This window comes from Anopheles gambiae, chromosome 3 (genome assembly GCF_943734735.2).
Source record: "Anopheles gambiae chromosome 3, idAnoGambNW_F1_1, whole genome shotgun sequence".
Lineage (NCBI taxonomy): Eukaryota > Metazoa > Arthropoda > Insecta > Diptera > Culicidae > Anopheles > Anopheles gambiae.
This window is the reverse complement of record NC_064602.1, coordinates 39,146,400-39,160,077: the sequence shown is the minus strand read 5'-3', so window position 1 is coordinate 39,160,077 and position 13,678 is coordinate 39,146,400. Positions and strand designations below refer to the sequence as shown.

The following is a 13,678-nucleotide window of genomic DNA, read 5'->3' as shown; positions in this document are numbered from 1 at the left end:
AGTGAAATTAGTAACTACGACAAGCTTTTGCGAGCAGGAAAATGGAGTGTGTTCAAATCGGGTAGATAGGAAAATGGTACTTGGGTTGCTGAGAGAAGGAAGAGTTTTCAGTTTAAGAGCCATAATTCGATTACTTTTTGATCTAAGAGATGTCGAGTATTAAGAACGATTATAAGTACGAAATAGAAAATGCTCTAATGAGTCATAATTCTATAATTTTTTTATTCTTATGATTTTTTGAACAGCTGAACTTTTTTTAAGGTATTTAAACACATCAAAGCTCATATTTGTTACAGCACACTTGTTTATTGTGATGGAAAAATAATATTCCGATAATTCCGATCAGGATATTAGTAGTTTAACGAAACAACATAGCACCATCACGAGTTCTAAGCTTATGTAAACCATGCAATCATGCTGGTTTTAACGTATTACTTTTCTTACTGAAATATTTGTTAAAGATTTTCAAGGTTTAAAACATTTTGCTTTTTCATTTAATGTAAGTTATAAACAATTTTTTATTATTGTCTTTAAATCAACAACTGAGTCAGGCTATATATTTGTTAAACAGTAATTTTGATTGCACTTGTGTGGTCCACATTAAAGTGTGATGCTTACTTTACTTTCGCTCGTTTGTATGTGATTATTTTCTTTTACTGTCCTGTAGTGATGTGTCAATAACATATGCAAGACTTTAGCATGAAATGTCGTCAACCATAATTAATAAGCCTTTAAATGGTTACACTTGACACTATTACGGTAAAAGCAACATGACTACAATATTTAACACTATTTTCTACACAAACAATGCGCGGCAGTGCGGCAGTTTACTGCCTGGTGCATACACAAACAAAAAAATACACCAAAAGCACAACAAGTCGAAACAATGCGCCGAGCAGAAAAATGCAACGCACCACTAACAAAGAGATGCTGCCTGCTCAAGAAAATACAAACAAATGATGAATCCTGTTGTGTTGCACTACATGCCGGATCAGGCGTACTGTCCGCCCGTGGCAGTCTTCCTTTTTGCGTTTGCAGTGCAACTGCACTGGGCAAGATATGTTACTGTGTTACCAAAATGTGTGCAATTTTATACTTAAATTACGGGCAAGATATGTTACTGTGTTACCAGAATGTGTGCAATTTTTGTACATGTTGATAAATATAAACATTGTATATTTTTCGTAAAGCACGACATTTCGTTCCGACGAAAAATGTTGTTTGTTTGGCGTTTGCCGTTGTTTCTCTATTGAAACATTCTCTAACCAAAAACTTTGCCGCCAGAATTCTTTTAGCTGCCGCCTCACTGGCTAGCCTTATATGAAATTCTGTACACTCGGAAGCGTTGTAACTTAGTATGCTGTACTTCTTACGGGTGTGTAGTTTTCTGAAACATCTGCCATACCAAACCAGCAAAATATAGGGACGGTTGTGCTGTTTGTTTTACTGTGTCACTTGCAGACGAACGGTCAAACACGGTCAAACAAGATGGTATAATTCAGAGCCGGTTAACATTTTCCATTGGTGGAGAAGTGACGTTACTCGTGGTGAGGTAAGTGCAGTACGCCAAGTGCAGTTGCGAGATATAAATTGCACATGTAGTTGGGATGGCAGCAAAATAAAAAAAAAAATTATATATAACTGGATAAACACCACTGCCTTTCTCGAGCTAGCTTCAAGCATGTAATATGATGGAGGAATGTTTATAAAAAGAACAATATTTAAATGGTTCGCCGGTGTGCCGGGAAACTTTGAGGACAATGGCAGTGAGCATGCAAGCGGTGATTTTTTATGTTTTTCTTCAGATGATTTAGCATGTTTTTCAGTGTAGCTGGTTGTATGATCAGACAGCGACAAGAGTGTCCCACAACGGAACATAATTGAATGGACAAATGTCATTCCTGTGTAGGTATGTCCAAGCTAAACGAAGCGTGAAATGCTGCGGAAGAGTACCCTACTAGCAATGAGAATGTAAAAGTGTGCGTCTTTCAGGCGAGGGGCATGTAGAAGCAGGGGGAGACGGTTGGAAATACGCGGAATTACGCGGCGGCGAGAGCGTGTTTTGCTTTCTACACAGTTTTTGCACTCACACAATCACAAATGGAACGCAGCACCTTTGAGCAGCATGACACACATTAAAAAATTATGGAGCACGATGGTCTACAATGGAACTAGCAATGGATCAATGTTATTGATATCAATAAAATTACATTTTTGCTGTACAACAGTACCTGATTCCAGCGGAGCAAAAATACTTTTGTAGACGAGTTTAGGTTTTGATTGATTTTGTACCCTTGCTAAACGAAACAATCTCAATACTTTCGTTTATCACCTTGCCATCGAAGCTTGATAATTGCTTACGATCAATCATTATAATAATATCGTTAACAGCTCTTTCTGACACGATGCAATGGCTTCGTATTTATTGTCCTAATGGTAACTTTACTTTCGGTGTCCCATTAGCAAACCATCCGAAGCGCCTCGAGTACAGTCGTTGAAGCTGGTCATTTTCCATTAAAAGCCAATAGCGTCCGCGTGGTTCACCTTCACTGGAGTGACAATAACCATTAGTGCCATCCGACAGGTAGGAGTTATCTTAACTATCTGCTCACATTGCAGTTAAGATGTGATAGCAGGATAGTACGATATTCCAGTTTTCCGGATTGTTTCTCCCTGCTCATGGGTCTCATGGGACATTCAGCGGTCGTAGAGGATGGTTCACTCCAAGAGAAACCCCCAGGAAGGAGACAAAATAAAAACGTAACGAATCTTATCAAATTGCACTTTTGCTTCGACCAAAACCACAGGCAGACGAAATAGGTTTCGGTCCCGGTTTGTGATGGTGGTTGGCGGTTCCAATTTTACTGAAATGGTCAGTAAAACCTCTTTCCCCTGACCAAGGGACATGAGGTTCGGTATCGTTTCGAACTTTCGTCCCTGGTTTGTTGGGCAAATGAAACGAATCAAGAGAGGTTTCGGCTACTACGTCTTTCTGTGATGTTTCTTTCATTAGCCATATCGGTAAATGAAAGGGCCGGAAATTGTATCGACGGTTTGTTTCGAACCCAGTCAGCGTCACCTCACAAATATGCGACAAAGGCAAGGCGCACAGAAAACGTAGATGAAACCGGTTGAACGTTGATTCGAATCGGTATTTTTCCGGATGTTTTCTTGAACGATGAAGACGTGGATGAAGACCGGAAAACGATGTTAAAATTTTCAGTCGACGTCTTTCAAATGCTCCGTTGCCGCTCTGTGGCCTTTGTTACAGATTAATATCACCGCCCCGATGGCGTGCAAAAGCGAACGTGACGGCGTCTGTCGCTTTGTGATAAAAGATAAAACATCAACCGAACAGGCCGTAGTTTTGTGACCATTGTCCACAGCGCGCTGGATGGAAGATGTGTTTCTCGGGTGACACAAACGGACCGTATCGGGTTGGGGAGAGACGTACTGTCTAGCTAACTAGGCATACTCGCCAGCTAGGGCCAAACGTCTAGTGTACGTAAAACTTTCCCTACCAAAGTATTACGCTGTGGTCTTAAGAAAATGAACTTTTCACAGAACACTGTCCCTGTCCCAATAGCCGGCCAACAGTAGTTGAACGGAATGTTTTAGAGCTGATGCAGCACGAATTCTGAGCGAACGGAGCATTATTTTGGTGGACCTTTGTTTGTGTTTTTCCACCTCGGTATTCATGATGGATTTAAACCATTTCTTCCGTGCGGTTAGATTCTTTGGTCAAACATGTCCTCAAGGCTGATGATAAAGGGTCTGGGATGAAGCGTAAAGTTGAAATAAATTATTCTTTGCTTGCCAAACATCGAACCGAGAGGAAACTAGTGTACGCCAATAGTTGTGATGACACAGAAGGCAAAGCTTATGTGAAAACAAAATTGTATACTAGTTAGGCAGTTCATTCGACTAGACACAAAATGTATAATTGTTATGCATTCAGCATTATTTTGTTTAACTGCTACACTGATGTTTTTGTTGGACCGCTTTAACCGATATGAATGGTTTATGTTGATTTAAAAAAAAATGCTCCGACTACTGACATCAGGTACCAGGAATAAAACGAGGAGCCCAACCTACTGTTCAAATTTTATTGCTAATCAAGCCTCCGATTCAGCTATATACATCTTTCTTTAATTGCTGTGTTTTGGTTACTAGTCGACCCTTCGGGCTCTACTCTGGGCGTAGGCTACCGAAATTGTGGAACGAGCATTATTTATGACGTATACTTTAAACAAAATGGCTACATAAAATTACTTCAAACACATTAATCCCAGTACAACATTCCCCTTTTGAATAAAAACCGAGCCCAACGAGATGAGCCGAACGAGGGCCAATTCCAATTTCCAAAGGTTTTACTGGCACCGGCAAAACGAAAATCTCTTGCGTGCTGAATTCGCGATATAGAAGGGTTGACAGGATTTCTCCACACACACTCTCTCTCCATAGTGATCCTGACCTCGACTTAGATAGGGAGATTTATACCATCCAATGAATTATCGTCTTCTGCTGCCCGAAACGAAGAATGTGTACCCCGAATTTTTCACACTATCCTGATCAATCGATGAACAGCCCTGTCACCGAAATTGCACGTAGAATGGAAAACGTGTGCTCAGCTTTCAGGGAGTGAAATCAGTGAAAAATATGAACATTATTTTTAAAATATTAACCATCAACCTAACGGCAACTTCTGAAACGAGTTGGGGATTGGGGTGCTTGGTGCCTTGCATCTAACTTCCACCAAAGCAAGCTTTATGGGGATATCGTTTTTCAACATTTATTGTTTCAAACCGTTCGGATATAGCTATTCGCAAGTACTTTATCCTGGCACTATGTAGAAAGTCACAGATGACAACAAGTTAATTAAAGCTACTTCTGAATCAAATTACGTTTTTGCCACGGCAGCAATTGTGAACCGACCAACAGCAATGGTTAGATGAAGCGCAATTGGATCGACCATTCAATCGTTTCCTGAGTGCTGGAAATCGCATTAGTTTGGGATCAACTGATTAATTATCGCAAACACTCTCTCTTTTGCAACGACCCGTTGGGAATCGTTAACATTGGAACGCCAATGATGATGATGATCACTGTTGCATAAACGCACAAATATTGATGAGGAGGAATAGATTGACTCGGTGTTTGACTCGGGCATTACCCAGATACCCAGAAATCATACGGGGTTACAACCCGGCGGATGTGCAAATTGCATTTGATTGTAATGGGAAATGAACGTCATTTGCAATGAAAGCTAAGCACATTACTGGCAATTCTATTTTCGATCCCGTGCCCAAATCGATTCGCGTGTTGAGTGGGTTTTACAATCGCGTGGAATGGTGCTAATGTGCAAAATGATGTGTCTGTAAACGTACTCATTGCGACAGTTTCTGGGTGATTTTAATTTCAGTGAGTTGGCTATTCATTGTTTTGGCAGGATGTTTACAAACGGGTTCATCAATTATACGCAGCTTCAACTCGACTGATGAATAAGTTCAATCTGTGCAACTTTTTTTATCCTTCCGTGTTATGTTTGGATTGTAAAGTAATTATCTCGCACGGTAATAAGAAGCATCAATATATGATGATTTTTCATTTTATTCACTATGCTGGTGAAGATTTTTTTCAATTTCATTTATTAAAATATAAAGGTGACACTTAGTGTGGCTGTAGGCGCTTTTTGTCACTCAAAAAAGGTAAATCTTGTTCTTCGAGACTGCGGACATGATTAAAATCTTCATCAACTCACTTGCCACATCTATTTTACATAACTGGAGGACCGCAAAGTAACCGCCGGTGACAATTATTAATTATCACAAAGCTTTTAACCAGCATTGCATGATATGTTCTGGACCTCACTATCCTTCCTAACACATTGCACTCGGCGAAGCGCATACCATGCGTGTGCCGTCGTCCGAATTCCATATGCGACCGCCACAGAATCTCTCTAACGGCTCATCATTGGGCTCGAGCCATTATTTTTAAAGTTTTTTGTTCTTATACATCTTTTACATGTATTATTATTATTCAGGATTTCTCTGCTTTCGTTTAGACTGATCCAAACGTAAGGTTTTACGTGCGCTGGCCGTGGTATTCATTTGCACAGATTTATTCAGCATCCGCTATTGGTTGCAAATTGCTGCTAGCGGTTGGTGCCCATCCTGACCACGACAGCAAACATAAATGAGGATCTGAGGGTGTGCGTCAAAGTTTATGGTGCCTCAAAGCTGCTCGTTTACAGCTTATCTCTCGTTCTCTCTGTTCGCACTGCTATACGCGAAACTGCCCGATATCCTCCAACGGGTGGGTAAGGTGTGGTCGCTTTCAGCTAAATTATTAATTGACAGAGCAGAGAGACAGAGAAGGAGAGAGAGAAGTGAGGGTACAGGTAAAGTGTCGCACTGTGTTGGGCGTGGGTGGCTGTCGATTGGAATGTCAAAATTATTGATAACGGGTTGAAAAATCGTACTGAATTCATAATTAGTACCGTTCTCCCTTGAACTTCATAGTCAACACACGACCCCGGTAGGGAATTATCCGGGTGTTTCGGGTCAGCCCTTTAGATTAAAGTTTTTTACGTACTGACTATAATATAGGCTGTTCGATTCGTTACACCGATATGCTCTCCGGAGGGGCTAGGCTAGGATAGGCTGTCCCGGAGTGGGTAAGTTATTCCAAGCAACCACACCACTATCTAATTCTCACGACTTTCCAAAATAACAGCCCGCAGGCATAGCTCACAAACACACACAAAAAACACTTTGTTTGATTTGGTCAGATTTTGGTTGGGTTTTTCCTTTTTATCATCTCCGGTTCACACGACCCAGGCAAAATTGAACTCATTTCGTTAAACTCTTCAGAGCAAACTCTCCAAAGCATAGCAACATCCAGGGCGGTCTGAACACAGGATGGTGGTGTGTGGTGAAATGAAGAAATAAGTATCATGTTTGATTCGCTGCCCATACACTGTCCTCTACCTAGAAATTGACATTCATACGCTCATAAAACTGTAATTTGCTAACTCGTTTTATCTGATCGCAATATAGAAGGCGGACCTTTGGGGCTGTTTCTTGGCATACGTAAAAAGTGTGCGTGTACCTATTAGCCAAACAATTTGGCATCAGCATTGGATTTATTCGACATGGGCAACACACACGCATACTTTCTCTAAGCGAGCCGGATGTGTGAAGGGAAATGACTGCAAAAAAGTCTAGGTGAAAAGTGAACTCAATTCTATCACCCCGATGAAGGGTAGTTTAAAATTTGTTCATAAGAACGACGCACACTCGTATTGTCCGCATTTGAGCAAAGGTGCTGGACCATTTTGAACGCCTTGGCTAACTGGTGAAAAGGCTGGAACAGCCCATATTTACCATCAAATCAAGAGTTTGTATTGGGCATCCTTGTTACCAGATACGGGATTTGGCGCGTTCTTTCGATTTGTAGGAATTTAACGGGGAAAGAGATGTGATCGAGATCGATTGCGAGATAAGACTAACTTAATTTTATTCTGTACAAATTCAACTGGAAGATTTCGTGGTAGTAGTGTAATGATCCTTACATAGCGTAGGTAGTATAAGTTTGTAGTATTAGTGTTAATAGAGGAACGCGTATTAGTTTCGCAATAGACACGGAAGCGTAAAGGTGTGTACGGAACCTTACAAAGGTTAAAAGCTTTCGGCACTTTACAGTGCGTTGCAGTAATACGCAAGGTTGCCACAGTACTCCCCTCCTAGACAAGTTAACGGTAACGAGAAGGGATTATAACTTGTCGACCCGAACGCGTGACTTTAGCCGAAGGAGTAATAGTAGGAGTTGTGGCAGCATGTTTCGTAATAATTGGCGTTTGCTGTTCTTCCAGCGCGTAAGCGGGTTTTAGACGATCTATCGAAACGTTAGTTGTGCGCCCACGGATGTTCAGTTTAAAAAACTTGTCGGTTCGGTTCATCACCTCGAACGGTCCTTCGTACGGAAGTGATAACGATGGTCGAATTGAATCGTTACGCACAAATACGTTCCTGCACGTTTGCAGGGGTTGATGCATGAATACACTTCGATTTCCGTGTCGCGCGGTTTCCTGGGGGCGAAGATCACGCATAGCCCTTCGTAGTTTTGTGACAAATTCAGCTTCATTCGTGCTTTGCGATACGTCAACAAAAAACTCCGATGGTATTCGGAGGGTCGTTCCGTATACCAACTCAGCAGGTGAAGCTTTAATGTCCTCCTTGTACACTGTCCGCAAACCGAGCAATATGATCGGTAAATGCTCGCTCCAGTGGTCGGCATCGTGACAGAGGATTGCTGATTTAAGTGTCCTATGCCATCGTTCGATGATACCATTCGATTGGGGATGGTACGCAGTAGTCCGGAAATGGCTGGATCCGAGCAACCGAGCTAGTTCGGAAAACAGCGATGACTCGAACTGGCGCCCTTGATCGGACGTTATGCATGCAGGAACGCCAAATCTGGATACCCACCCGGAAACAAGAGCGTCGGCGATTGTTGTCGCGGTCATGTCTGGAATGGGGAATGCTTCCGGCCACCGAGTGAATCTGTCGATGATTGTCAGGCAATAGCGGTTTCCTCTACTCGGAGGAAAAGGCCCCACGATGTCTATATTGATGTGCGCAAATCGACTGTCGGGTGCTGAGTACCGAGACACAGGCGATTGCGTGTGGCGAGTGACTTTCGATCGTTGGCACTGTAGGCAGCTTCTAGCAAAAGCGATGCTTTCCTTGCGAATGTTGGGCCATACAAATCTCTCCGTCATCATTGTGGCCGTTGCACGAGTGCCAGGGTGAGAAAGATGATGTGTTGCCTGCAGTGCTGTGTTACGAAAACGTCTCGTAACGAAGGGTCGAATGCGATCGCCTGAACAATCACATAGCAGTTGTTTCTTACTGCCTGGAATCGAAAAAGACTTTAGATTCAATGACAATTTTAATTTACCTTGCTGAATGTCCTGGATTTCCTCGTCGATTTTTTGGTCATCAGCAAGGGCGTCGTAATCGAGCGTAGGCACAGTTTGGATGGCAGCGATGCGGGAGAGCAAATCAGCAACGATGTTTTCCTTGCCCACTATATGCCTTATGTCCGTCGTTATCTGTCCGATGAAGTCCAATTGACGAGCTTGGCGATCGGAAGCTTTGTCGAGCTTTTGATGAAAGGCGAAGATGATCGGCTTGTGATCCGTGTAGATGTGGCAATTTCGTCCTTCTAGCATGAACTTGAAATGCCACACAGCCAGGAAAATCGCTGTAAGCTCGCGATCATACGTGCTGTAGCGAAGTTGAGCCTTGTCGAATTTTTTCGAAAAAAATCCTAGCGGTTGTGCGTTTCCATCTACAATTTGGTGCAATACCGCGCCTGCAGCGATATCTGAAGCGTCGACCCAGAGAGATAGTTCGGCTGATTTGGCGGGGTGAGCTAGCAAAACTGCTTCGGCTAGCTGTTGCTTGCAACGGTTAAATGCGGCCATCGTCTCATCGGTCCAGGTCAGCGGCGTACGATCGTTTCGCTTATTGCCGGGAATCATCGTCAGCAGAGGAATCTGTACCTGGATCGCGTTTGGGACGAACCGCCGATAAAAATTGATCATGGCCAAGAAACTTTTCAAATCTTTAACTGTACTGGGCTGTTTGAAATTCTTGACGGCCTCGACGCGTTCCAAAAGCGGACGGATCCCCTCAGCGGAGACATAATGTCCCAAAAAATCGAGTGTGTCACGCCCGAATTCGCATTTGGCTACATTTATTGCCAAGTTGTGTTGCTTCAGCCTCTCAAACAGCATGCGTAAATGCTCCCGATGCTCATCAGGCGAAGACGAAGCGATGAACAGATCGTCGATATACGGAAAGATGAAATCGAGTCCCCGAACGACCTCGTGAATCAGGCGTTGGAAGGTTTGAGCTGCGTTCCTTAATCCAAACGTCATAAAGGAGAACTCAAAGAGGCCAAAAGGTGTCGTGATGGCCGTTTTAGGTACGTCGTCAGGATGGATGGGAACCTGGTGAAACGCCTTCTGCAAGTCAACTTTGGAAAATATAGTTTTACCTTGCAAAATGGTCGTGAAGTCCTGAAGGTAGGGCAGAGGGTATCGATCTGGAACCGTCTGGGCGTTTAAGGCACGGTAGTCCCCATATGAAGAGGGCTGGCCCAGTTACTGCTTGAGGGTCGGCATATGCCGAGTTTCATCAGGTGTTCGAATTCAGTTCGAGCTGCTTCTAGTTTGTCGGGAGGCAGGCGTCTTGGTCGAGCGTATACCGGTTGTCCTGTAGTTTCAATTCGATGACAGATCGTCGATTGGCTGATCGTCCCCGGGGGTGCGAGACGGGTGATCGTCGGGAACTGAGCCAGTAAATCTGCGTATGGTGACACTGAATTAAACGTTTTAATGGAGTACTTACTGGATTTGGCAAGCGATCCGTTAGACTCGAGATGGGTGGTGTTGTCGATGAGGCGATTTCTTTTTAAATCGATTAATAAATCGAAATTTCGTAAAAAATCGGCACCAATTATTCCTGATGTGACGTCGGCGATCAGGAAACTCCACAAAAATTCTCGTCGGAGGCCAAGATTGACCTTTAGTAGAACTTCTCCATAAACTTTAATTGGTGTCCCATTTGCGGCGAACAGTTGTAGAGAGGTTGGCTTCACTTTTGCTGAATGCAATCCTCGCGGCACTACGGACACATCGGCACCCGTGTCGATTAAAAACTGCATGCAGCTGGTTGAGTCCGTAATTTTTAAGCGAAAGATTGTAACTGTGGAGGAATGTTCGCCGGGTTCCCCCATAGCATCAGCAGAGTGTCTTCATTGCTGGTTAGATGCAAATCGTGCACCGGTCGTACACGGTTTTCGACACCTCCGGGCGTCGTTGCCGAACATGCGATGATACCAACACGGTCCGGTAGAAGGCTCCCTTAAGCTACGGTTATCGTTCCAATCACTACGACGAGAACGGGAAAGCGATCGTCCGCGTTCATTTCTTCGGTTGGGCAAAACTCTTTCGAGCCGTTTAGATAATTCGGCGATTTCACGATGCAGTTCCTGTATAGGGTCAACAACCTCCTGTTCTCTGATGTGGGAAGGCGCCATGGCAAAATTTTGCATGTGGTCAATGGCGTCGATTTTTCGTAGTCCCATCGAATCAACGATGGCGTCAGCGATGGTCGTTTTATCCGCAGCATCTCCTCGAGAAGCGATCACCGCTACTTGAGCATGTGGCGGCAATCGAGCTGCCCACAAATCAAGCAGCACTTCCTCACTCAATGCATCGCCCGCTACTCGCTTCATCTCGTTAAATAAACGACTAGGTTTCATGTCTCCTAGCGGCATGTCCGAGAGGACACGTTGAAGACGGCGCTGCTGGCTATCGGCAAAATGCGCTATCAACTCTCTTTTGATGTATTTGTACTTATCGTATGCCGGAGTGCCATCGATGATCGAGCGTAGTTCCGTCAGCTTATTGGGTGGCACCTGAGCCATCACGATATTATATCGGCGCACATCGTATGCTGAGCTGATCCCCGATGCCGCAAACCAAAATTCCAGCGACATGAAGTAGGTTTCGATGTTTGTGTCGGTCATGCTGGGCGGATTTAGTCTCGGTGCTTTTATTTCTCCTACGAGCGATTGTGCTGCATCCCTACTCGTGCCGTCGGCGGCGGCGTCGGTTTTTTTATCTTCACTATTCATCATTGCGCGAAAACGTAATCAACCGAATTTACACTTAATTTGCGATGCACGGTTCGATGCGGTAATGAATTAGCAAATTACGGATTAAATGATGGTGGATCACGTCGGGGTCACCACTTTGGCGCGTTCTTTCGATTTGTAGGAATTTAACGGGGAAAGAGATGTGATCGAGATCGATTGCGAGATAAGACTAACTTAATTTTATTCTGTACAAATTCAACTGGAAGATTTCGTGGTAGTAGTGTAATGATCCTTACATAGCGTAGGTAGTATAAGTTTGTAGTATTAGTGTTAATAGAGGAACGCGTATTAGTTTCGCAATAGACACGGAAGCGTAAAGGTGTGTACGGAACCTTACAAAGGTTAAAAGCTTTCGGCACTTTACAGTGCGTTGCAGTAATACGCAAGGTTGCCACAGGGATGATGTTGAGAAAGATAAGCACGAAACAAAATCCTACATTCGGTACGAATGGATCAACACTACCGGTCCCTGGATATCCTGGACTTATCGTTGCAAGAATGCTAGCTCGCTCATCTAGTCCCCCAAACATAAGTCGCCTTCAGCCGCAAGTGTGCTACTGTCTCGAACGCAAGGGTCAGATGGTCCCATCACTAGCATACACTTACCCGCAGCACACGCTTTGGCAAGCCTCGGTCGTCTTCCTCGGTGATTTGTGTGCGATAGGAAGATTTCTCAAATACCGGCGGATTGTCGTTTAAATCGCGTACGTTGATCAGAACGGTCGTGTAGTTCTCCTGAAAATTATCCGATGCCGTCAACCGTAGCTCATACTATTTGGGGAAACAGGGCCAAAGGGGGAAAAATGGAGACGCATTATTGACCATGTACCGCAGCATGGCGAAGAAATGGGTATGATTGTAAGTGGGAGCACGCATAATCCGAAGCAATAGCATCTCATGTGGTAGAGTAGATACCTCTGTGGACTTACCTTTTTGATCTTCTCATAATCCAACGCCTTGGCTACGTACAGGGCGCCGGTTGCGTTGCGTATCGCGAACACATTGTCTATGTTACCGCTCGAGATCTTGTATCGTACACCGGACGCTGTAATGAAAAGAGCAAGTGAAAGAAAAGGATGATTATTAGTCCGGATGTGTCACTTTAAATAAGCTTTAATGTTTCCCATAAACATGCGTGCTGTATTTGAGCGTTGAGGTGTTTCAAATCGTGTATGATAATAAGCTCCTCCCATCCCAATCACATGGTAAGAGCCAACATTTTTCAACGCAGTACGTGTTGAAATGCTTCATCAGTGTGCAAATTAAACCCCTTCACTTTCACAGATTGTTTTATTGCACTGGAGGGGCTGAAGCCTCTCCTTTAGTGTCCATCTTCTCGTTGGACTAGTTAGAAGGTTAATTTTAAAGTTGGTTTACGGACATCGCAGCAAACGGTACACAATTTCAGTGTAAATTCCGAATTTATCCGGGCCAGCTGGAAGGGAAGAAGCGCAAAATTCTGCTAATTTCCAAAAACCACATCACGCTCCAAATGATTCTATCCTTGAGAAGTGATGGAAGTGCAGTGAAGCTGCGTTATAATGTTGAAGTATGCGCTGATTCCTATCATCACGCTAGGGAATGGATTGGCATACAAACCGAAGACTGCCATTCTCCGAATCATAAACATATTATTAGTTTTAGCCATTTCTATGTGGAATAGGTTTAGCTTCACACATGAATTATTTAAAATATTGATTGTTCATGTCTAGATTGTTCTTTCGCGCTCACGAACACCGGCGTCTGTGTTGCATCGTTCTAAGCTGCACCAAAATAAACGGTCAAACGGCTCAAGTCACATTCAATTTTCATGCTTAAAATTCTACATCCAGTTGACCTTCCGGTTAACCAATGAAGTGGCGCTGCTCAAACGTACACGAGCTATGTGGTTCGATCTATTATGTCTATTATCATAAATTTTCCTAAATTACTGCTCCAACGCCTCGCT

The 13,678-nt window shown here is 43.6% G+C and overlaps 1 protein-coding gene across 1 annotated transcript in view; it reads right to left on the bottom strand.

Moving 5' to 3' along the window:
• Positions 1-12,812, bottom strand: part of LOC1279098 (neural-cadherin) — a gene marked incomplete at its 5' end in the record, with an annotated part of 30,316 nt that extends 17,504 nt beyond the window's left edge. Inside the window, 2 exons of the mRNA XM_061653439.1 lie at positions 12,337-12,501; positions 12,660-12,812. Coding sequence (XP_061509423.1) covers positions 12,337-12,501; positions 12,660-12,812 — 318 coding nt within the window. The remainder of the gene's footprint in view (positions 1-12,336; positions 12,502-12,659) is intronic.
• Between the last annotated feature and the right edge of the window lie 866 nt (positions 12,813-13,678).